At 57.7% G+C, this 23,046-nt stretch overlaps 10 protein-coding genes across 10 annotated transcripts; 6 read left to right on the top strand and 4 right to left on the bottom strand.

The window, feature by feature from the left end:
- Nucleotides 1-74: 74 nt before the first annotated feature.
- Nucleotides 75-1,445, bottom strand: MSY001_0760 (uncharacterized protein; the record flags this gene model as incomplete). Its single annotated transcript, XM_018885843.1, has 1 exon — nucleotides 75-1,445. The coding sequence occupies one exon, from the start codon at nucleotides 1,443-1,445 to the stop codon at nucleotides 75-77; it is 1,371 nt and encodes a 456-aa protein (XP_018739376.1).
- An 894-nt stretch (nucleotides 1,446-2,339) lies between these two features.
- Nucleotides 2,340-4,452, bottom strand: MSY001_0759 (uncharacterized protein; the record flags this gene model as incomplete). Its single annotated transcript, XM_018885842.1, has 2 exons — nucleotides 2,340-3,424; nucleotides 3,447-4,452. The coding sequence occupies 2 exons, from the start codon at nucleotides 4,450-4,452 to the stop codon at nucleotides 2,340-2,342; spliced, it is 2,091 nt and encodes a 696-aa protein (XP_018739375.1).
- Nucleotides 4,453-4,552: 100 nt separating this feature from the next.
- On the top strand, nucleotides 4,553-5,975 carry MSY001_0758 (uncharacterized protein; the record flags this gene model as incomplete). Its single annotated transcript, XM_018885841.1, has 3 exons — nucleotides 4,553-4,615; nucleotides 4,849-5,271; nucleotides 5,343-5,975. The coding sequence occupies 3 exons, from the start codon at nucleotides 4,553-4,555 to the stop codon at nucleotides 5,973-5,975; spliced, it is 1,119 nt and encodes a 372-aa protein (XP_018739374.1).
- A 317-nt stretch (nucleotides 5,976-6,292) lies between these two features.
- On the top strand, nucleotides 6,293-6,913 carry MSY001_0757 (uncharacterized protein; the record flags this gene model as incomplete). Its single annotated transcript, XM_018885840.1, has 1 exon — nucleotides 6,293-6,913. The coding sequence occupies one exon, from the start codon at nucleotides 6,293-6,295 to the stop codon at nucleotides 6,911-6,913; it is 621 nt and encodes a 206-aa protein (XP_018739373.1).
- A 525-nt stretch (nucleotides 6,914-7,438) lies between these two features.
- MSY001_0756 (uncharacterized protein) lies at nucleotides 7,439-8,336 on the top strand (the record flags this gene model as incomplete). The annotated part of the gene is made up of 2 exons (XM_018885839.1): nucleotides 7,439-7,489; nucleotides 7,542-8,336. The coding sequence occupies 2 exons, from the start codon at nucleotides 7,439-7,441 to the stop codon at nucleotides 8,334-8,336; spliced, it is 846 nt and encodes a 281-aa protein (XP_018739372.1).
- Nucleotides 8,337-11,182, bottom strand: MSY001_0755 (uncharacterized protein; the record flags this gene model as incomplete). The annotated part of the gene is made up of 2 exons (XM_018885837.1): nucleotides 8,337-11,003; nucleotides 11,030-11,182. The coding sequence occupies 2 exons, from the start codon at nucleotides 11,180-11,182 to the stop codon at nucleotides 8,337-8,339; spliced, it is 2,820 nt and encodes a 939-aa protein (XP_018739371.1).
- A 131-nt stretch (nucleotides 11,183-11,313) lies between these two features.
- Nucleotides 11,314-12,516, top strand: MSY001_0754 (uncharacterized protein; the record flags this gene model as incomplete). The annotated part of the gene is made up of 3 exons (XM_018885836.1): nucleotides 11,314-11,373; nucleotides 11,397-11,494; nucleotides 11,520-12,516. The coding sequence occupies 3 exons, from the start codon at nucleotides 11,314-11,316 to the stop codon at nucleotides 12,514-12,516; spliced, it is 1,155 nt and encodes a 384-aa protein (XP_018739370.1).
- A 126-nt stretch (nucleotides 12,517-12,642) lies between these two features.
- Nucleotides 12,643-19,659, top strand: MSY001_0753 (uncharacterized protein; the record flags this gene model as incomplete). The annotated part of the gene is made up of 2 exons (XM_018885835.1): nucleotides 12,643-12,663; nucleotides 12,718-19,659. 2 exons carry the CDS (start codon nucleotides 12,643-12,645, stop codon nucleotides 19,657-19,659), a joined length of 6,963 nt encoding a protein of 2,320 aa, XP_018739369.1.
- Nucleotides 19,660-19,669: 10 nt separating this feature from the next.
- On the bottom strand, nucleotides 19,670-21,241 carry MSY001_0752 (uncharacterized protein; the record flags this gene model as incomplete). Its single annotated transcript, XM_018885834.1, has 1 exon — nucleotides 19,670-21,241. The coding sequence occupies one exon, from the start codon at nucleotides 21,239-21,241 to the stop codon at nucleotides 19,670-19,672; it is 1,572 nt and encodes a 523-aa protein (XP_018739368.1).
- Nucleotides 21,242-21,333: 92 nt separating this feature from the next.
- On the top strand, nucleotides 21,334-23,026 carry MSY001_0751 (uncharacterized protein; the record flags this gene model as incomplete). Its single annotated transcript, XM_018885833.1, has 2 exons — nucleotides 21,334-21,459; nucleotides 21,509-23,026. The coding sequence occupies 2 exons, from the start codon at nucleotides 21,334-21,336 to the stop codon at nucleotides 23,024-23,026; spliced, it is 1,644 nt and encodes a 547-aa protein (XP_018739367.1).
- Nucleotides 23,027-23,046: the final 20 nt, after the last annotated feature.

The following is a 23,046-nucleotide window of genomic DNA, read 5'->3' as shown; positions in this document are numbered from 1 at the left end:
CTACCAATTGTGCTAACCGGCCGTATCTGGAAGTAAAGGCTGATTTTATGCATAAAATAGGAGACCCTACGACCTTAGTGTTGGAAAATGCTCGCCCCTCTCACGTTCCAAGTGGCATGTCCCCTTTCCACGCTCGTGCGCTCTCGGAAGTATTCCCGTCCATCCGATGATCCATACACCCAATCAAGACCGTCTGAGCCTGGATGGAACCACTGAGGCTCATACTCCTGCCCCGACTCTTCCAGCTGCTTGCGGCGCTCACGTTGTTCATTCTCCAAAACCAATTTTAGCTCCTCAGCTCGGTCAGCATCACCCTGTTCAAGGGCCCGTTGGTCAGGGCGTAGACGAGTGTCGGTGGGTGGTAAAACATCCTTAATATCCTCAGTGATCTCATTAAGAGAGATGGCGAATCGCGTGAAGCCATAGTAGCGAGCGGGGTTCGGGGGCAAGGGATCCACTTCCCATAGCACCTGCAGGTGGTCTTTGCCCATCACACGCGCCACCTGCTCATCCCATTTGCCCTTAATGGTACCCATAACACCATTATTCCGGTCATACATCGTACCTTCAATATGGTTCCGGTTGGCGGGTCCACCGAACAAGGTGCCCTCCTTGAACTGAATGACGAGGCGCTCATCGGTGCGCAAATTCGTAATTACCATTTCACCAACGTGCTCAAGATATTTATTTCCAGCTAGCAAATTCCGCATGAACGAGCTCGGCTTGGAAATGCTGTATTTGTCCCCTGAATCAAGCTCCACAATTTGGGCGCCTTCAGCGATGAACTCCAGCGACTTGCCCCAGAACTTGTTCTTCACCGAAATGGCGGAAGAGACCTTCCAGCCTTTGCCGAAACAGTACGAAGCCACCACCGGTGGGCGGTGGACAACTTTTTCGGCAATAAAATGCATGTCTCGATCCGCTCGCACACACTCAAACGTTTCTCCAAGAAGAGGATTAAAGGGCTTGCGCGTTGTGCGATGCGCCGTGGAAGCATAGCCGCTCACAGAAAATGCACCGACCAGCAACATACGCTCTACGCTATCCGAAGACTGCGCGGCACGTTCTAGCAGGTTGGGTGCATATTCGTATTCTTCCGCCGCAGCCTGTAGCAGGGATAGTGGACAGTTGAATGTCACAGGGAATGAAATGGTGGACAAATCCTTGCCCACATTTTTCTTTAGTATAGAGAAGAGGGACAACTCTTCCCCTGTTACTGGTGCGGGAAGCTCTGTGCGATACACAATTGAACGCTGCGAGGGCACCACGGTGTTGACGGGTGAATCGTCTACTGCATCCACAATCCTTCCATCGTCATAGTCATCATCATCGTCGTCGTCATCGTACACAATATCCACTTGCTCTTCGTCTTCGCCACGCATCTCAAATTCCACACCATTCATCATGTCATCGGCATCATAAAACACATGGTCGCCATCGTCCATGAAGGACGGTGAAACCGATCCATTCGAATTTCGGAGAGACATGCCTGCTGCCATCAGATGATCACGTCCAGGCGAAGGTGGGGAAAGGAAACCAGCATTGGCTGGCGTTCCTGAACGCGACAGACTCTCACGGGGACGACGTACGAGTTGCTGACGGATAAGTCCGTGCTGTTCCTGAAGCTGCTTAAGAGCAACAATCACGTTCTTGATGTCCAAAGAGCTTTGAGATGCATTGAGTTGCGAGAGAGATTGAATAGATGATTCCAACAAGCCATCTGCATGGTCCATAAGGACAAGAGATGTTCCACTTGCTGGAGAGCCCTCCGAAGCATTTGTCATATTGGCGGGAGCAGTGCCTTCACCTACCCATTGATGCAAGAACTTGCGAAGCTCAGCACGCCAAACAATAAAGTCACTCTCTTTGAGCATCTTCAAATCTAGGCAGGTTAGCGGACTTCTTAAAGTACATACGGAAAACATTGGCACCACTGTCAACATGAATTGTACCTGGGAGTAAGTTCAACGCAGTAGTATCTTACCATGACGAACATCTGAGCTGACACTGGCGTGAGGTACGGCGATAGCTCCCCGGGAGCTGCTCTCTGGGTCCATCGAGTATGACAACACGCCATCTTCAAAGATGATGAGCCAGCGTTTGGCATAGCCTCATTGTAAGATCCTTAGACAAGACTTACCTTGCATTCTCTTTTTCTTCTTCTTCAGGACCCAGCCCGAGTACAATACCCTGGCTTTGCTTGCGTCCATGACGATGCGTGCTTGAACACACGAACACCTGGCGTCACGCTTCGCTCTGGGGCTGGGGTGCTGACTAAATCTGGGACTACTGCATGGCTCGGTTTACGCAACTTCTAGGTACGTCTATACTCTCGCGTGTCACGAGATCTCATTTTGGAGCACGGCCTCGGCATACATGACTTTGTAACGCACGAGCTCCTCTGCCATTTCCTCTTGTGATAGTTTTTCCATAACGACACGCTTGATTAGATTCACATGCTCGGTATTGAGCTGGTTGAGCTGATCCTCCAATGCCTGCACCTTTATGCGCAAGTTGCGGTTCACCGTGCGCAGTGCCTCCATTTCAATCTGTCGATCATTGACGGCCTTGGCCTGCTCATAAAAGTCATTGGCATAAGATTCGAGCATATATTGTGGAATTTTTACACGAAATGCGTCTCGAACGAGCTCTCCGGTACGGAACATGGGCTCCGTGCCACTTTCAGTACGATACGCGTCAATCAAATTAATCTTGAGGAAGTCAAGGCAGCGCTCAAAGTCAAGCGAGAGCAGCTTTTCCTCGTTCTTCTCCAGGAAGGCGATGGCGAATCTGAACATTGCATCGATACCTTCCGCAAAGATAGAGTCCAAAATACGATATACAATCTCCAGCGGGAATCGGTATGAAAACAGTGTCATAAACCATTGGCTTGCATACATGCTGCTCCGGATCCCTCGGCGCAGGAAATGGTTATACAGGACAGGAAGCATGTCCTCTAGGAGCCTGTCAAATTGATATAATCGGAGCTGCAGGGCTGGCATATTGGGAATAAAGTGACCACGCAGATCGTAATTTTGCATCAACCGCACAAATGTACTGAATGCTTCTTCATCCGGCATATTCAGTAACAGTGGGCCCACCACAAACTGCATTCCCTGACAGTAGCCACATTCAGGGTCATATAGAGAGTAGGCTTTCACCACATTATAGAGGCTCTCCTGTCCCACTCCTTTAGCATCTTTAAAAAAATCTTGTGAAGGGAAAGTGCGACTCAAATCACGTCGGATCAACGACTCATGAGGGCATGAAAGTGATAGATATTTTGCATACTGCGTTTCGAGTTCTTCATCTTTGCTGCTGCTCAGAAGCTGCCACATCATACCACGGAGTACAGCCGGTATACCGGTGTAGATTGCCTTGGTCAGCTCTATTGGACTCGTGGCAAGAATATTGGCGTAGTCTGCTATCAGTAGTCCTCAACATACCTTTAATCAGACCACCCCAGAATTCCCAGTCGATCTGGTTTGCATTTTCTTCCATATTCAAAGACTTTCTTTCATTCTGACCATCCAAATTCAGTCCGAAATCCCTGCTCCCAGTTCCCATACCATCAGCTTCAGCTTCGCTTCGGGGCTGATTGCGGATCTGCAGTCGCTCGAAGCTCTTCCGCAGCTTGCCAATTCCCAAAGCAGAGCGCCGCATCGCTTTGGGATCCTGATTCAGTTTGCGATTCTGCGCCACCATGCGCGCTAATATAAGGTCATATTCGGTATCATTGATCCTTTCTGCTTTCTCGGAAGCGGCTTTATGCTTTTCTGTATATGCATCGAGAGTTGACGCTTTATTGGCCTTTTCCGTTACACGGGGGTCGGATCGATCGTGTTTTTTAGGTTCTGCAAAAGGATTTTCAATAATTTGTTCTGGTTCAATCATAGAAGCAGCACCCACTGATGGTGAGATTGGATCAGGACGAGGCGCATTGGACAAAATAGCTTTCGCTGTGTCTACATCCAAAGGGGCATTGTCCTGCTCTGTAGGTTCAGAACGAGACTCCCGTATAGATGCAGATGAAAGTTCAGATATATTGGATTCTTGGTTTTCCCTCATCGTATCTGCGCTCGATGCATCGTCCTTATCATCCAGCTTAGTTCCGCTGCCAGACTCTTCGTCTTCCTCATCTTCATCCTCTTCGTCTTCCTCGTCTTCCCCTTCCTCCTCGTCTTCCTCAATTTCATCATCATCATCATCATCATCATCATCTTCGTCGTCATCGTCTTCGTCGTCGTCGTCGTCGTCGTCGTCATCATCTTCTTCATCATCTTCCTCACTGTCCTCTTCATCCGATTCCTCTGATGTACTTACTTCGCTCTCTGATCGCTTGGTGCTGACATCCGTATATTTCTCATTTTCCGCATTGAATGCATCATCATCCTCAGTAACAACGAGCTTGGACCTGGCCTGCTTGCGCCTGTTGCCCATTCCACGGAACATGCGGTGATTCAAAGCGTTCGGCTTCGCGATCTGCTGATGCAAGCTGTCTCATTGTGCATTCAATTTGTGGGGTGGGAAGACACGTGGCCCCACGTGCTCCATGAATGGCTTCCACGTCAGCGTCGCCACATTGACCGTGGTGCTTTCCGCCTATATAACGAGGGTCGGCTCGGCTCGGCTTCTGCGCAAGTGACTGCGGATACTAGCTGTGATCAGAGAGAGACCTCAAAAATGTCGGTTGCAAGTGTTTCAGCTATCGATCCAATGTTACTTGTGCGTGCCGAGTCCGGGTGTCATGGATCACCGAGCTCTAGCACAATATCCGCCTCACCATCGCCGCCACCGGTTTTGAAACGTTCAGCGGACGATGATTTAATTTCTGCTCATTCTTACAAGAGCTCTAGATCGTCAGAGGAAGAGAAACTGGCGCGTAGACTAGCTCGCCAGCAACGGAATCGGAAATCAGCTCAAGTATCGCGCGAAAAGAAGAAGGCATATATCGACCAACTTGAGCATGACGTAGCCGTATTGCGGTCCGAGAAGCAAGTCAGTGAACAACGCGAAAAACTAGCTACGGTCAAACGCATGGAGTTGGAAGGGAAAATCAATGATTTAAATGCAAAGGTTCATCGGCTCGAATCTGTCGTGTCTATGCTTTTGAAAGTGAAAGAAGATGGTCTTGGTTCGGAATCTCAGAAAACTGATGCATTTGTGGTTGGTATGCAACAGCAGAAGGATGATTTTGCTGCTGATAAGACGTACGAGTCCTTGCTCAATTTTGCGCAAACAAGTGCAGCGCCGGCCGCTGCGTCGACCCTGGTGGCGAATGTGCATTCGACGGCAGTTCACTCGGACCCTTGCACTCGCCTTCCTGCAGTGAAGGCGACTAGCTCGAAGCCCTTGGACATCGTGTTAGCCCAGCAGCGGGTGCATTCTGCGGGAACGAGCCCGAGTCTGCCGACGAGCGCTGTTCACCGGCCGTGTCGACGCTTGGAGCGTCCAATGGCAGCAGCCTTGACTTTGACGACATCGTTGAACAGGGCTCTCCGTCCATCAGCAGGATTTCATCCGATGCTTTACTGTCTTCCGCAAATATACTCAGATCTGCGATCCCCCCCGAAGACACGCCTTTTCACTGGAACGGAAAAGACACCGATGTTGCGGCTCCGATTCAAAATCCCGCAAAACCGGCTGGCCATGGTGTTGAGCAAGTATTCTCGAATTCAACCTGTGACCTGATCGACGAGACAGCAGCCCCCGACCTCAGCCTTCTGATGTCGGCCTATTCCCCTTTACAAGACTGGGAGGGCGACTCTGATACCAAATCATCCAACTCTCCGAGCGATTTCGAGTGGGATGCTCCTGTTGTACCTACAATGGACAACCTTTCGACGCCGGACCTGAATGCTCCTTTGTTTCCTATATATGACTATGTTGATGTGGATGTTCCGTTGCCTAAGGAAAAAACTGATGCCATGTTTACGTCCTTGGGAAGCACGTCGTATCCTCTAGCTTGCTTGTAGCTCTGTATGAATGATGTAAATGCTTATGTTGGCATATGTGTGAATGCTGTGGGGATCTACGGCGACGTGGCCCATGCAGGTGCCCTCCACCCTCTTGTACCTCACGTGATCAATTACAGTATATCACGTGTAATCACCGCTTGGCTATGGAAGGATCTGTCTTCCGCTGCGGCTCAAGCCCTACCCTCGAACACTCGTCGTCAAGGTGAGTAAAGCTGAAGGCTCCGTCACTCTGGTTACGCACGTCAAGCATAAGGCCAGTGTGACAGGGCTTTTTGTGTATCCTGAACAGAAGACTAACATAGCGCAGACTCAATATGGGTATTACTCGGGACTCGCGTCACAAGCGGTCGGCCACCGGTGCTCGCCCCAGCTTCTACCGCAAGAAGCGTCAGTTTGAGCTCGGTCGCCAGGCTGCCAACACCCGTCTTGGTCCTAAGCGCATCCACGATGTGCGCGTTCGCGGCGGCAACATCAAGTCGCGTGCTCTCCGTCTCGACAGCGGCAACTTTGCCTGGGGTTCGGAGCACATTACCGCCAAGTCTCGTATCCTGGGTGTCGTTTACAACGCCTCGAACAACGAGCTTGTGCGTACGAACACACTCGTGAAGGGTGCTGTTATCCAGATTGACGCTACTCCCTTCCGCATGGCGTACGAGAAGCACTACGGCCAGCCCGTGACCAAGCGTCGTGCTGCTGGTGCTCAGCCCACCGAGGAGGTGAAGAAGAGCAACCACGTTGAGCGCAAGCTGGTTGAGCGCCGCAAGGATGCCAAGCTGGACCTCCTTGTTGAGCAGCAGTTTGCTGCCGGTCGCCTCTACGCCGTGATTTCGAGCCGTCCTGGTCAGTCCGGCCGTGCGGATGGCTACATCCTCGAGGGCCAGGAGCTCGAGTTCTACATCCGTCGTCTTCGCTCGGCCAAGTCGAAGCACGCTTAAGCGTTGCGATAGACTTGGGATATCCAAAAGTGGTCCATGAATGTGCGGATGTAGCACGAGGATCCCCTCTCCTCGTGCATCTGGACCAGGGATCCACCAGGTCCTTTTATGTACTCCTCTTTTGGTCTAGCTGTGCATCCATACTAAAAATGCGACCTGTCTCTTGATTCCAGCTTTGTAGTGTGTGCGTCGGCTGAAGTTGATGGCGGAAAACGTCATTTCGGCCGGGTCAAATTAGGGCCAGCCTCGGGCGGCAGACAAAGCCGCGTGTAATTCGCGAGCCACGCGAACTAGGCTCGTGCGAGCCACGTTGCGTTATCGGACCCTCCATCATGGCAATGCACACACCGCATGTGCTGCTTGTGAACGATGATGGACCTCCCTCCGACGTTCGTACATATCTCTAACAGTAGTCATCTCCCTATGTTTTGGAGCTGTATCAGTATCTATTGGACATGGGGTGGCAGGTGCGCGTCGTCCTACCAAGTTCCCGTACGTGCATCCGCTTTGACCGACAGAGAAGTCATGGAGTGGCACCAATTACAGTGTATCCCAAACGCATGTGCGATACTGGTAGTATGTAAATGTGGTCTGACGCAGTTATTATCCTATTCGAGATAACTTTCAGGGCTTGCACCCAGAAACCCATAAATGTTGGAGTCTTGAGAGGCGACCCGTCTGCACGGAGCGTGGTGAAATTGGGGAGTGGGTGTTAGTGGATGGCACACCGTCGACGTGTACCAATGTGGGGCTCTTCACCGGTGACGCTCTCTTTCAGACTGACCATCCTACCGACCTTGTTCTGTCGGGACCGAACTTTGGGCGCAACACCGGTACTGCGTTCTCACTCTCCTCCGGCACTCTCGGAGGTGCTTTAGCTGGCTCATTGAGTGGAGTGCGTTCTATCGCCATCAGTTTTTGTCATTTTAAGAAATCGCCGCCCACACTAGACCGGCGCGAGGCGCCGCCCCTCACGAAGGAACAGTTTGCTGACTACGCAAGCGTAGCTTGCCGTTACAGTGCAAAACTTTGCTCAAAGTTGTGGGATTCGTGGGATCATGATGCACAAGTGCAGGCCTATTCTATAAATGTGCCTATTTGCGAGTCGCTCCAGCGTCCAGAAGTGCATTGGACGAAGGTGTGGGCAAGTCAGCATGTCCAACTATACCCTCTGCCATCTATGCCCGATGTTCCCCTTCGCATTGAGCCACTGGGCGTGCATCCTGATGAGAGTGAGGGAGACGATTCTCCCGGTCCCTACCTAGCCTTCCGCCCCAACCTGGCGCGGGCGATGTGCCCTGCTGACCCAGAGCCTGGAACGGACGTGTGGGCTATCCATCATGGCTACATCTCCGTGTCGCGATTTGTGGCGTCCTTTGCCGAGGTAGATGCTGGCGCACGGCCGGCGCCGTCATGTATCTAGTTACCGCACTACCAACTTGCGCTTGCGCTTGGCCTGCTCCTCAATGCGCTGGCGCACAGAAGCTTCGTCGAGCTCATCGAGGCTCACTTCTGGCTTATCAAACAGCTCGGTTGTGCGGCGCGCAATGTGCTGCTGCTGTAAGTACCGCAGAGCCGCCAAGTTGAAGCCGATCTGTGTTTTTTGCTTGCCCAGTACGTCCTTGACATGGGAGCGCAAATGCACCAGCGTGGTTCGCATCACGCGGTTGGCCACAATCTGCGTGTGGTGTGTGCGCATCAGGAAAAATAGGATACGAGCGGCCAGCGACACATTCCACTCTTTGGTCACCCACACATCGATATAGCGGAAGAGACTCACGACGCGGTCGAACGGCAGCACGAGTAACGCGTCCTCCAAATGAGTGGGTGGGATCTTCTCCAGGACCCGCAGCACATACTTGTGCGTATCGGGCTCATCCATCTCACCAAAGGCCGCCTGGATGAGTGGGTGTATGGGTATGCTGTTGGGGTCCTGGCCGGTACGCTGGGCTTGTGCGCGCTGCTCCAAGTCGGCGTCTGCGGTCTCGAGCGCTTCCATCACTCGCTCACCAACCATGAGCGACTCTGTCGTGGGCTTAGACACGGCCTCTGCTTCTGCCTGGGTATCATACACCTCTGCCTGTGTGGGGGCAGCACTCTCGTACATCTTCTCGAGCTCTTTTTCGCGCTCCTCTTCAAGAAACAGTGGCTCGTCCGTTTTCTCCCAAACGCGGATGCTCCGATCCGAGCCTGCCGTCACGACCAGGCGCCCGTGGTGCCCGGTAGCAAGCGCCCACACTTCACCATGGTGTCCCTCCATTGTCTGCACATGCACAAAGCGGTCACCATCCCAGTACTTGACCTTGGCATCCTTGCCGACGGTCCAGAACCGGTGCGAGGCACCCTCCTTGCCGCCCATCAAACCGCCTCCCTGGAGTCCATGCTCAAAGGCCACCTGCATAATCGAGTCGTCATGAGCGAAGAGACTGCGGTGACAGTCGCCGAAGTCCAGACCCCAGATCTTAACATTTTTATCAGCACTGCACGTCACACACAGCTTCGAGTCGCCCGAAATGTCAAGCGACAATACAGGTAGCTTGTGCCCGTACAGACTCAGGAAGAACTTGAGCGAGTCGGCGTAGAAAATCTTCACCGTGTTGTCCAAGAGCGACACGGCAAGCATACGACCGTCAGGCGAAAATCGCGTGCAAAGGACATCGTCGGTCAGCTTCAGTGTGCGCACATGCACCAGCGAGAGCTGCGACTCGGATTCGCTCTGGACCATCTCAAAGTCCCAAAACTTGACTTCCTTGTCTGCACTGCCCGTCACAGCGCTGAGCCCATTCGGGTGGATATCCACGCTCCAGACCGGACCCGCATGCGCCTCGAGCGTCTCCAGTGCCAGGCCGGCCGGAATATCAAAGCTGTGAAGCGTACCGTCCTTGCAGCCCACCAACACATAGCGGTCACCCGGTAGCCACGTCACACACAGCGCAAAAGCAGAGACAGGCAACGTCCGCACACAACGGCCCGTTCGCACATTCCATATCTTGAGCTGCCCGCTACCACACACGGACGCCAGAAGCGCATCGTCTCCCGACAGGGCCACCGCCCGCACATCACTGCGGTGTCCCGGAAGCTCCAGCACATGCGAAACCTGTGCCTCCAGGGCACCCTGCTTTTCCGACTTGCTGCGTGGCGGCGGCGGAATCGTGTGGACTTCCGCCGAATTGGCCGTTAGAGCGCACAGCAGCGGCACAGGCGCGTCGGTACGAAATGCCTCACCCTGCGGAAACGCAAAGCTGCGTACGCGTCCAATTGTGGGACGCACCACCACGTACGGCTCGAGGCGCATGAGCCATGATATAAGCTCCGTCTCCGCGGCCGCCTCGACACCCTTTTCACGCGCACGCTTCAGGCGGCGCTGCTGCTTCTTGTGGGCTTCTTCCGCTGTGCGAAGGCGGTAGACATGCACGGCGCGGTCCCCGGCTGCTGCCGCGACAAAGGAACCATACCAAGCCAGCTGGGCCACACGGTGGCTCGAGGGCAGCTCAAGCATTCCATGCGAGACGAGGAAAGGCGCCGATGGTTCTTTGTTATGGAGGCCGCCGCGTAGCACCTCCGTATCGGCGGTCCACAGACGCACATGGCCTTGCGAGCCGCCCGTTACCAACAGCGGATCGTCGTTCATATCGGAACGGGCGGCCAGGCTCCATAGCTGATCGTCACCCGACACAGCCGTCTCCACACAGTGCTGGATCTTTAGATCCCAGAGTTTTAAAAGGCCATCCTTCGCAGTAGAGGCCAGATAGTGAGCATGATCGTCAGAGTAAGGAATGAAAACTAAGCCCGTGATCATATCACTGTGACCCTTGAGCTTGTACAGGCCAGACTCGGCCACTGTATCCCACACAATAATGCAGTTATCTTGGCTGCCACTGACGAGCAGCATGCCCTGCGCGTCAAACGCCAGCTGCGTAATGGCCCGCTGGTGACCGTGGAACGTGAGCAGTACGGAGCTAGTGGCTGGATCCCACAGGCGAATTGATCCATCCGCATATCCGACAGCAAAGCGTGCTCCTGCTCGAGATGGCGTACGCGCGATGGCCGTGACGCCTTCGCGATAGCCGATCTGATGCCACATGCCGCACTGGCGTGAGCCCATAATGTACGTACCTGCTCGCCGCGCTTCATGTCCCAAACAAGTACATCCTCGAGCGCTGGAAGAAAGGCTGTTTTTCCGTCCTCATCGAGCAGAGCATTGGCTGCATTCGAGCATACGAGGGCGTAGGCCGCCGTCGGCTCATGGCGCTCATACGACCGCACCATGGCGCGCGCTGCTGAGGTGGCCTTGCGGCTGCCGGGGGAGAAAAAAACCCTGTTACTCAGCCTGACTAACGCAGGTGGTGTCCCGCTGCCTCGCGGATCTTGCCACGCATTCCACCCCGGTTGTCATCCTAATGAGTGGCAAAGAGAACGGCGAGGCGTTGCCGCAGGAACACCGCCATGGCTGGCTGAGCGTATGTTGAAGTATTAACACCAGTTTATCAAGTCAATTGCGAGTTTCTCCGGCGATCTAAGCAAGATGACGGCCCCATCGTTTATCCTATCGCCCGTCTCGCTGACCGAGTATCCCTCCTAGTACGTCGCGAAGTCCTGACCGCAGCTGGGGCGAGCATCCGGATACGTTGAGGCCTATCCAGGAGGCCGCATCGCCCGAAGAGCGCATGGTTGCTGTGGTGCGCTGGTTCATTGCGACGCTCAAGGGCCAGTACACCGCGCGCAATACATCCATGGGCTCTGAGAAGAAGCCGCTCAACCCCGTGCTGGGTGAGGTGTTCTATGGCCACTGGCCCGACACGACCGGCGATGGCGAGTTGCGCCTCACTTCGGAGCAGGTGTCGCACCACCCGCCGGTGACGGCTTACTACCTTGAGAATGAAAAGCTGGGCGTCTCGATCGAGGGCCACAGTGGTCAGAAGACATCGTTCAACGGTCATGCGATTACTGTTGTGCAGGTCGGCCACGCTATTCTGCGTGCCAAGCGCTCGGACGGTAGTGTCGAGACCTATCTCATCTCACTGCCGACCCTCTCGATCGACGGCCTGTGGTATGGTTCGCCGTACATTGAGCTGACCGGCGACTCGTACATCCACTCTTCCACAGGCATGCTGGCCAAGATTCACTACAGCGGCCGCGGCTACTTCACCGGCAAGGCGCACTCGTTCCAAACCTCAATTTCGAAGTCGTCGGCGCCCTCGCAGCCCTTCTTCGAAGCCTCTGGTATTTGGGCAGGAGAGAGCACTATCACTAAGAGCACTCTCGAGGCCCCTGGCTCCGTATTTTGGAATGCGGATGCGCATCCCCGACAGGAAATCACCGTCAAGCCGCTCGAAGAGATGGGCGAGTACGAGAGCCGCCGCCTGTGGAAGACTGTCGCTGATGGCATCCGCTCGAGCAACTATGACATGGCATCCAAGGACAAGTCGCGTATCGAGAACGAACAGCGGGCGTTGCGCAAGCAACGCGAGGCCGAGGGCACGACGTATCAGCTCAAGCACTTTGACCTGATCGAGAGCGACCCTGACTATGCTGCTCTAGTCGAGCCCGGTAAACACCAGCCAGCAACGCAGAAGGGCTACAAGTTCCGTCACACGCCATAGAGTGCTTTTAGAGTTTGCGAGTCGTTCCCCCATCACGGCCTTCCCCGCTGCTTGACGCGCTCCTTTTTTGCCCCTCCACTCATCGCGCCGCTGGCGCTCGTCACGGCCTGTTAGCGCGCACGGCGGATGCCCGCCGCGGATACCCCTGTGTGGCCTTCCTGGGTCACGGAATCAGGTGTAAGTACATATCTCTGACACCAGCTCTTTGGCGATTTATCCGCCGACGAGCGCGACTATGCCCTGCATGCTGTAGCACGACAGCTCGTGCACTGCCAGATCGTGCCGATTGCCAGGGCAACGACGTGGGACGCGCTGGAGGAAGCACTCCATGCGACTCCAAATCCTATTGATGTACTTGACGCGCTCTGCGAATGGCTCACTGCGACTCCTCGCGCTCTGGAATGCATGCTGGTGCCCGTGCCTCCTGGCGCATATGCCATGGACTATACGACCTTGGACACGTACATGGTCCCTCGTCTAGTTGCTGCACTCGCTGTGATGCATGCGCATATGCTTTGGGCGGAAGAGACAGGTGCTCGCCCTTCGGCGGCTGTCCTTGACACCGCGCAGGATACGATCGCCGCCACTATGCGCCTGGTCGGCACAGTGCTTCACCTATGCTTGTCCGCTACGCGGCAGACTTCTCATGTACGGTTTCTTCTCTATGATACCCTTCGCTCAGGCGTGCGCACACTGGTGAGCCTAGGTGCGTGGCCTCGCGAACACGAACGTACCTTGGCAATCCCACCTGCTCTCAAGGACCAAGCGCCTATGGACGCGTGGGTCCTGTGCAGTATGGACACGGTGCCTGCACCTTTTGCGCTGGCTCCGCTCACCGATGCACCACTGCCTGCACGTGCCCCCAACACGCCGCCCTATGCATGGACCTCGAGCGATACAGCCACACTTTCCTTGCCCATCCGTGCACCTCAGAGCGCCTGGGCGGCACAATCCCTCTTGTCTCTATGTACGCGAATTGCATCGGAACTTGCGTCCGTGTTTCCCATGGCCCTGCAAGACGTCGTTGAGCAAGCCGTGCGCGTACTTCTCGTCATCGACGATCCATCATCCACACCATCTCGGCTCCTGCTCGAGGCCCTTGTCGCTGCTGTCCCGGTGGTTTGCCAATCCCCTACACTTTTCCATGTGGCCCGTATGGTGCTGGCATGGGAGCTCTGGCCAGAAACAGACAATGTGGCCATGCATGCCCTCGCCATGGTGCTGGACCACCTGTACGATGCCCTGGTGGCTCGCCGCACACCGACACTACCACCGGAAGCTCATGGACTTTTGGACGACCCTCGTGCCGTGCTTGACACGTGGATTCAGCATGCCCTGCAGACGACGGGCGTGGAGCGGCAGATCCATGTGGCCCAGCTCTGTATCGCACTGACCTTGCTGGAGCAGCAAGGGCCCACCGCGCAGCAGTGGGACTCACTTCTGGAGCTGGACGACCGGAGAATTACCGCTGAAGCTGCGCGATGGGCGAAGGATGCCCCCCTGAGTCGCAGCGCGAGCCCCTCGTTGCGCGTCAGCGCCGGGCCGCCCGCGAAACGGCCTCGCACCTCACTCGTTCGTGCGCATCAAGGGCTGAACGGTAGTGAAGCAGAGGAGCCACCCGTCACGCCGGCACCGGCACCGACGCCCTCCGACGTTTGTGCGCTAGTGCAGGGTGCGTCACTCTCCGACCCTCTTCGCGCACGCGAGACGTTGCGAACCCTGCAGGTGTGGCTCGCGCAGCTGTCCGAGGCGGATCTCGCGGGATGGGACTGGGACAGTGTTCATGTTCTGCTTGGTCAGACACTCACACATATTCGACGTGGCGTACGCGTGCTCGCCGGCCGCGTTTTGCCCTCTGCCGTTGCACGTCTCGCTGCCCTGCCTCGCGACCAGCGTCCGGCGACCTGGGCTGCCACAATCGAGCGGCTCGTGCGTCTTGCAACAGAAGCAGCGAGGAGCTCTGACCACAAGATCCAAGAGACGGCCGTGCTAAGTATTGCGCGTCTGGGACGCATTCACGATGACGTGTGTTTCGTTCCCGTGATGGCAGCACTCGTCCATGTCCTTTACACGCCACACGTCTTTCTCCGTGCCCTCGTCACTACAGAATTTGTCCAGCTAGCAGTGTACCGCAGGTGTACTGCATTCCAACTGCTCTCACAGCACCTGGACCTGGTGTGCGAGGCTGCGCTCGATGCTCCCTGCGCACCTGTACCTGCTCTAGGCGAACTCGCACGGCTCGTGGGTATGCACGCCACGACGTTCCTACAAACGACGCTTAGCTCGACCCTTCCGCTACTCCTTGTACAGCACGCCCTGGGGAAGCCAGAGGCAGGCACCGCCATGGAGGCCATGGCCCAAGCAACGAGCCAGTCTGTGCCTACTATGTGTCTCTCCCATGTGTCTGACCTGTTCCACCACATCTTTTTGCAGCCTGCGGCTGTACGCGATGCGAGCTTGCAGAGCCTACTTACTCTGCTCGGCACCCGCAGCGTCACAGTTGCTAGTCTGTTGCGCAGCCGCCTGCATGATGTGCTCGGCTGGCTCGTCGTGCATCTCGGGTCGGACGAGTGTCGTGCACAAGCGCTCGAAGGCCTCGAATTTGTGCGCACCACGGTAGCAACGAGCGGCAAGTGGCGCGGTATGGACTTGACCGCCTTTCTACAGGAGGAAGTACTCGCCATCCTCACATGGGTGAACGACGACCTCAGCGGTGTCCACGGCAAGCTGCGCCCCGGCCGCCGGGCCATGTCTGTGCGCAGTATTGGTGCGCTTGTGCAGCAGATCGGCGCGGTAGCTGCGCGCGTAGTGCCTCAGGTACTTGCGAGCCTGACAAGTACGCTGCAGCAGTCCGACTTGGCACTGCCGACGCTTGAGAGCTGGCTCTGCGTTGTGCAGGAGCTGCGCGGTCCCGATCTTGGTGCCATTATCGGTCCCACGACGGCCGCATTACTCGCTGCATGGCCGCGATTGGACTACACCGAGCGCCAGGTCGCCGCGCGCGTGCTACGGTCTGCTGTGATGGAGAGGACCACAGACCTGAGCTTCCTCGATGATGTCCCGAGTCTGGATGCGATTGCCGACGACGTTCCCGACGTGGCGCAGCGGATTCGCGCGACGCGGCGCGTGTGGGATGACGAGGCATGCTTTCAGCACATTCTCGAGCGTGTGTCGAACGACCGTACAGCTATCTGTGTGCAGTCTTTGCATGAACTTCGTGCATTTCTACACGAGCGGCGCGCGTGCATCAGTGGCTGGACGACGGGTAACGTGTTCCACCCACTGGTCGGGCGCTGCGTGCGAGTACTTATGGCAGTTGCGACGCGGATGGAGCTGAGCGCCGATGTGGCGACACTGTGCCTCGAATGCCTCGGCGCCCTCGGCGCCGTTGATCCTGATCGCTTGGATATGCCACCAGACGAGCCCATATTTGTCCTGCTCCACGACTTTGAGCAGAGTGACGAGAGTATAGCACTCGCGCAGCGCCTGCTCGTCGACCTTGTCGTGCCTGCATTTCGCGCCACACACGATACCAAGCATCAGGCAGGCCTGGCCTACGCGATCCAGGAGCTGCTCAAGTTTTGTCAGTTTACGCCTGCGCTTCTCGATGCATCGGCTCCCCACATTGTGCCTGACAAGCTGCGTCGGCGCTGGGCCGCACTGCCTGAGGGCATCCTACCCACTCTCTTGCCACTCCTCAACTCGCGGTATGTGGTACAGAGCCCTGAGCCGCGCGCGCGGAGCATGCCGCTTTATGTGCACTCGACGTCGTATCGCGACTGGATCCAGGCGTGGGTCCTCTTGCTTATCCGCGCCGCGCGGCCTGGCGATGCAGCGGCGCTTTTCAGTCTCTTCGAATCGGTGGTGCGTGATCATGACGTGGGCATCGCTCAGGCACTACTGCCGCACCTGGTTCTGCACGTGCTGATCAATGGCTCGGCGGAACAGCGCCGCATGATCCTGGAGGAGCTGCGCGCTGTGTTGGCCGACCAAGCACAGCCAGCGCTTGGCTACGAGCCGGAGCGCCGCCGCATGACAGCACAGACGCTCTTCGTCGTGCTGGACCACATTGGCCACTGGATGCGGCGCATGCGTCTCGTGCCGCCGCGCGCGGTCAAGCGCAGTCGGTTGCGCGATGCGCTTGTGGATGTACAGGCACTCATGGATGAGCTATCTCCCGACCTGCTCGCACAGGCGTCGCTCCAATGCGATGCCTATGCGCGTGCACTGCTGCACTTTGAGTACCGCATACGGGCTGCGGCACGCACACAGCGGCCGGAGGAACTACAGCCGTACTACGAAACGATGCATGAGATTTACGCATCACTGGACGATCCTGACGGCATGGAGGGTATCTCGACGTGCGTGCTGGAGCCGTCGCTCGAACACCAGATCCGCGAGCATGAAAGCACAGGGCGTTGGACCGACGCACAGAGCTGCTGGGAAGTCGAGCTGCAGCGGCGTCCCGACGACGTGCGGCTCCATATGGGGCTCCTTCGCTGCCTTCGCAATCTGGGCCACTACGACACGATGCGCACACACATTCGTGGCGTGCTGGCCATGCACGAAGCATGGCAGCCACAGCTCGCGCCGTTCCAGATTGAGGGCGCCTGCATCCTTGCTGACTGGGATGCCGTGCGGCGCCTCGTGCAGCAGGCACATGCGGTCCCCGAGCTGGGCATGGCGCGTGCACTACTAGCTATTCGCGAGGCGGATGAGCTTGCCTTCTCGCTGGCCGTCCATGATGCGCGCCAGCAGCTGGGCCGGCGGCTCACGGGCCCGATGCGTGTGTCGTATGCGCAAGCATACGACACTGTCACGCAGTTACACATGCTATGTGAACTGGAGCTCATATTCCAGGCGCGGGGCAACGAGGCCGCATTAGATGCAAGTCTTGCCGCACGCTTCAATGCGACGCTTCCATCATTCCGTACGCGTGAGCCGGTGTTGAGTCTGCGACGCTCGGCGCTCCAGGCGTGCCGAGCACCAGCGACGGCGCTGGGGGCGTGCTGGATCCTGAGTGCCAAGACAGCACGCAAGGCGTCGCATACACAGACAGCGTACAGCGCCATCTTGCAGGCGATGCAGTGTGGTGCTCCCTATGCGTTTGTGCAAAAGGCCAAGCTGTTGGCTCACACGGACCAAGTACAAGGTGCGCTGCAGACGCTGAACCACGCGCTGCGCCATCAGCCTCCTACGGACGGCGACAATCACGCACTGGCGCATGCGCATCTATTGCGAGCGCGCCTCGTCGAAGATACGGCGCGGTTCCAGCAGAACGACATTGTACAGCACTACAAAACATGCACAAGTCTGGACCCCCTGTCCGAAAAAATTTGGTACTATCTCGGGCATTTTTACGACACGCCTAGTGGCGGCCCCGTGGGAAACCAGATGCTACTGCAACTGAGTGTTTGTCGCTTCTACATGAAGAGTGCGCAGCATGGGACCAAGTTTTTGTACCGCACACTGCCGCGAATGCTGACCATTTGGCTAGATGCAGGTAATGAGCTTGCTGAGTCGGAGGCTCGAACAGAGGAAGAGGCGCGGCAGGCCTCGCAGCAGTTTGACAAGATCAACGATATGATGCTCAAGTCGGTGCGGCACCTCGCTCGGTACCAATGGTTTGCCGTGATGCCACAGCTTGTTGCGCGCATCGTGCACAAGAACGAGGCAGTGTGGCACGTGCTGTTGGAGATTATTGTCGCGGTTGTTGCGGCTTACCCTCAGCAGGGCGTGTGGGCCCTGATTGCCGGCTCGCACTCCAAGGACAAGCGGCGCAAGCAGCGATACGAATGCATCGTGGAGCGCATTGCCTCCTCACCGGAGCGTGCAATGCGCGAGGTCGTGCCGATTATCGAGGCTGCGGAGCGTGTATCGATGGAGCTACTGCATCTGTGCGACTATCATGTGCACAAGGAAGCGACACTCAGCATGAGCAAGCACTTTCCTGCGCTGCTGGCGGCTGTCCAGAAGACGCCCCTGGTCCTACCGCTGCAGTCGTCGATGACAGTTCTGCTCCCTCCCAATGGCCAGGCGAGTCAGACGCACCGGCCGTTCCCACCAAACCTGCCCATGATCCAGGGCTTTGACGACACGATCGACATAATGCATTCACTGCAAAAGCCGCGCAAAATTGTCGTTCATGCCTCCGACGGCGCTCGGTACCCGTTCCTGTGCAAGCCACGCGACGATCTGCGCAAGGATGCACGGCTGATGGAGTTTGATGCCATGATCAACAAGCTGCTCCAGAGCAGCTCCGAGTCACGTCGCCGCCGCCTATATATCCGCACCTATGCGGTCATCATTTTGAACGAAGAATGCGGTCTGATCGAATGGGTGCCGAACACCGTGGCGTACCGCCAGATCCTAGCCAAGCACTATGCGGCGCTTGACAAGCCCCTGTACACGCAAGATCTACGCACACTGCTCGATGAGGCACGCGCTGCGCCGAAGAATGCGGCCGCGCTCTTTGACACGCAGATTCTGTCTCGCTACCCCCCCGTGTTCCATGCGTGGTTCCTCGAAACGTTCCCCGAGCCGAGCGCCTGGTTCAAGGCGCGCTCAGCGTACGCACGGACCGCTGCTGTCATGTCCATGGTGGGCTTTGTGCTTGGGCTGGGTGACCGCCACGGCGACAATATCCTCTTTGATGCCGGGTCCGGCGACACGGTGCATGTGGACCTGAACTGCCTGTTTGAGAAAGGCACGACCTTCGAGATTCCCGAGCGTGTGCCGTTCCGCCTCACGCACAATATGGTCGATGCGCTGGGTGTTGCTGGCGTCGAGGGCGCGTTCCGACGTACGGCAGAGATTGCTTTGGGCATTCTACGCGACAACAAAGAGTCACTCATGAGCGTGCTGCAGGCCATGGTGCATGATCCTCTCGGCGAGTGGGTCGCGACTGAGCGCCGCGCGCGCCAGCGACATGGCGGTGACAAGAGCGCGAGTACGGGCGGCGGCGCTGGCGCACGCAAAGCCCTACAAGGCGTGTCCGACAAGCTCGACGGGCGCCTGCGGCGTCCTGGCCTATCAGACACCGAGCGGCACACCACGAAGAACTTGGTGCACATGCTCATATGCGATGCTACCAGCTCGTACAATCTCTCGCAGATGTACGTGGGATGGGCTCCCTATTTGTAGCAACAGTTGCCTATACCTCCCATACCTTGGGCTGTCCGTCGTCGCGTGGCAAAAAGCGGCGGTCGACCTCAGCGGCACCAGGGAGCCGGCCCTCACGGCGTTTCTGGTCCGCGACCTCCGCCAGGCGTCGGTGGTGCTCCACTTCCTCCAGGATCGCACGCGCATTGTGGTGGTGCTCGAGATGGTCCGCGACGTCCGTGCCGAGCTGCTCGGCATCTTTGACCGTCCGGCAGAGACGCTTTTCTGTGTGCTCGCACGACTGCGAGCCATCTAGTGAAACGATGATCGCGCTCATCGTCAGGTATATACCATCAGGCGGCGGCTGCCTTGGTGCACGCGTCGCCATCCGGGGCGTCGGCACTCCCGTCGACGCCAGCTCCGAGGGCGTCTCGAGCCGCTCGTTGCACTGGCCCTCCACATCACGGTGGTCCTCAAACTCGGTCGCGACGCCGAGGGGGATGGAGCAACCGCCCTCCATGCGGTGCATCAGCGCGCGCTCAGCCGCACACCGCCACGTAGAGCGCCAGCACGAAATGCTCTGGATCAACGCCCGCATGCGCTCGTCGCGCTGCGCCAAGGGACCGCGTGGCGTGCGCACCTCAATGCCAAGGGAGCCCTGCCCCACTGCATGCAGCATCACAGGCGCCGTGACGTACGCGGTGATTCGATCTTCCAAATCCATGCGCTTAAGCCCGGCTGCTGCCAACACGAGCGCAGTGTAGGGACTGTCGTCGGCATCGAGCTTGGCCAGACGCGTTTGGATATTACCACGGACATCGCTGAACATAAGGTGGGGGTACGCCCGGCGCAGCAGTGCGACGCGGCGCACCGAGGATGTCCCAATGACGGAGCCACGCGGCATCTCCTTGAGCGACTTGTACGGCAGATCTGCCTTGACGACCAGTGCGTCTCGCGGGTCCTCGCGCTCTAGAATCGCTGCCAGCTCCAGACCATCGGGCAGCGTCGTCGGTACATCCTTCAGGCTGTGCACGATCGCATCCACCGAGCCGGCGGCGAGTGCAACCTCCAGCTCCTTCGTCCAGATCGCGCGGCCCTCGCCGCCAATCACGTATAGCGGCGCGCGCAAATTGTTGTCGCCCTGCGTCGACATGGTCCGCACAGGAAACTCGATACAGCGGAGCGGCTCAGTCCCCGGCTGGTGCCTCCGAAGCAGTGCATGAATCTGTGCAACGTCGGGATCCGTCGTCGGATCGGCGTCTGGCGCCATCGCTGGCGATGCCGCACCGTAGCGCGCCTCGAGCATGAGCTGCACCTGTGTTGCCTGGCATACGGCCAGCGCACTTTTCCGCGAGGAGAGCACAAGGGAGTGCTCCAGTTCCGATGGGGACAAGGGCGGCGTAGGCACCGTAGACTCAGTCGTTGGTGTGGACTCGTGCATCGACGACGACGGCGTATCTTCGCGCGTGCGGAAGAAAATACAGTGCTCGCCCTCTGGCGGGCGCAGCTTCGAGGTAGGCACAGATTCCACCTTGGGGTGTCCCGGAGGCAACGGCGTGTTCTTCGCATGCGGCACAGGGCACTTGGCCTCGTCCGCGGCGACCACGTCTGCTGACGACGCCATGGTGGCTGGGGTCAGGAAGCCTCTCGTGGATTGTGTCACGTGAGTCGGCTTTTTTTCGCGCCGCTGCGCCGCTCGGCCAGCTGGGCTCCGGCATGTCGACGCAACGCGAGCGTGCAGCTGCACGCGAGCATGAGCTCACTAACAGGCTTTTCGGCACAAAGGAGGCCTATGAATCTGAGGCGCCTGATTCCCATATCCAGGGCCTTGATGACAGCATGGTACGATTCCCTGGCTGACCAATAGCTGTTCACGCTCGACACTCAAGAGGCCCAGGACGACGGCACCCAGTCGGCACCGACGGAGCGGCCTGCCCTGTGGCATGACGAAGACGACGAGCGAATTACGGTGGCGCTAGCTGGCGCTGCTGCCCGTGCCCCGGATGGCTCGGTGCGTGGCACAAAGCGTCTGCGTAAGCTACGCACCGATCCCAATGAGACGACAGTTTCGGGTGTCGAGTACCAGCGGCGCCTACGGCGACAGTATGTATGTTGCGCTCACACTAGATTTGAGCGCATGCATCCCCGTCCTGCGTGGGCTTCCGTGGGCCAGCGCAGCAGCGACTCTGCGTGGAGCGCACCTCTCCTTCAGGATTTGCTGAGCAGCGACGCTGGCCTCTTGAGCCGGCATCAGCGCTCTTCTCTGCTCTCACCAGCCAAGCTGGAGGTGGAGCGTTTGCGCGACGCCAATGAGGCCCAGGGACGCCTCGCAGAGCCGGCGGCAATTGAGCAGCTGCAGTTCCATCCCAGCGGACGAGCGCATGTGCTGCTCACTGCCTCGCGCGACCGCCGCGTGCGTCTATTCCAGATCAATGGCACGAACAATCCCCTGCTAGAGACACTGCATGTGCCGGACCTTCCGATCAAGACAGCCCAATTTCACCCGTCCGGCTCGTCCGTGCTCATTGCGGGCCCGCGGCCGTACCTGTACGCTTATGATATTCGGTCAGGTAAGACGCTGTGCTCGAGTCCCTGGCGCGGTGCAGGGCGCATTGTGTCGAGTGCGGCAGGCACGGAAGCTGATGCGGGTGCGGAGCGTGACCTCAGCTTTGTTCGCTTCCAGCCCGGCGGTGCCTCGCGTCTTGTTGCTGTGGGTGGTAGGCGCGGCCAGATCCATCTGCTCGACTGGGGCGCAGGCGCCGCTGGTCAGATGGGCGGTCAGCGCATTGGCGAGCTGCGCATGAATGCACCACTCGCGGGTATGGCTTGGGCGGCTACACCAGGGCAGGATAGCGAACACCGGCTGCTGACGCTGTCAACAGAGGGCCGTGTGCATGTCTGGGACGTGCGCAGCCGCTCCTGCCCTGTGACAGCGTTCGATACGGGTCTATTTGGCGCCAAGGGGCTGGAGGTCACGCCGCCCCTGAGCGCTGTCCCCTCCATGTGGGCTATTGGCTCTAGCAGTGGTATCCTGAACGTATACGGCGGCGCCGACGACAAAGCAACCTCCAGCGACTTGCTTGACGACCTGCTGTCCACACCAGCGACAGCTGCCGTCACGGACGACGTCAGTCTCCAAGCGCGCAAGTCTCTGGGCAACCTTACCACTGCCACGACGTCCCTGCACTTTAGCCATGATGCGCAGCTCCTGGCCATGGCGAGCCGCCACAAGAAGGACGCCTTGCGTGTCGTTCATACTGCGTCGCTGCAGACGTACGCCAATTGGCCCACCGCAGGAACGCCCTTGGGCCACGTGTCTTCCCTGGGCTTCTCGGCCCACAGCGAGTACCTCGCGATCGGCAATACCCGCGGCCGTGTGCTGCTTTACTCCATGCGCTCGTACTTGTAGAGGTGATAGAAAACCAATCG

Source organism: Malassezia sympodialis, genomic scaffold (assembly GCF_000349305.1).
Source record: "Malassezia sympodialis ATCC 42132 genomic scaffold, msy_sf_3, whole genome shotgun sequence".
Classification (NCBI taxonomy): domain Eukaryota; kingdom Fungi; phylum Basidiomycota; class Malasseziomycetes; order Malasseziales; family Malasseziaceae; genus Malassezia; species Malassezia sympodialis.
The sequence above is the reverse complement of the archived record's forward strand: the minus strand, read 5'-3'. Positions and strand labels throughout refer to the sequence as shown.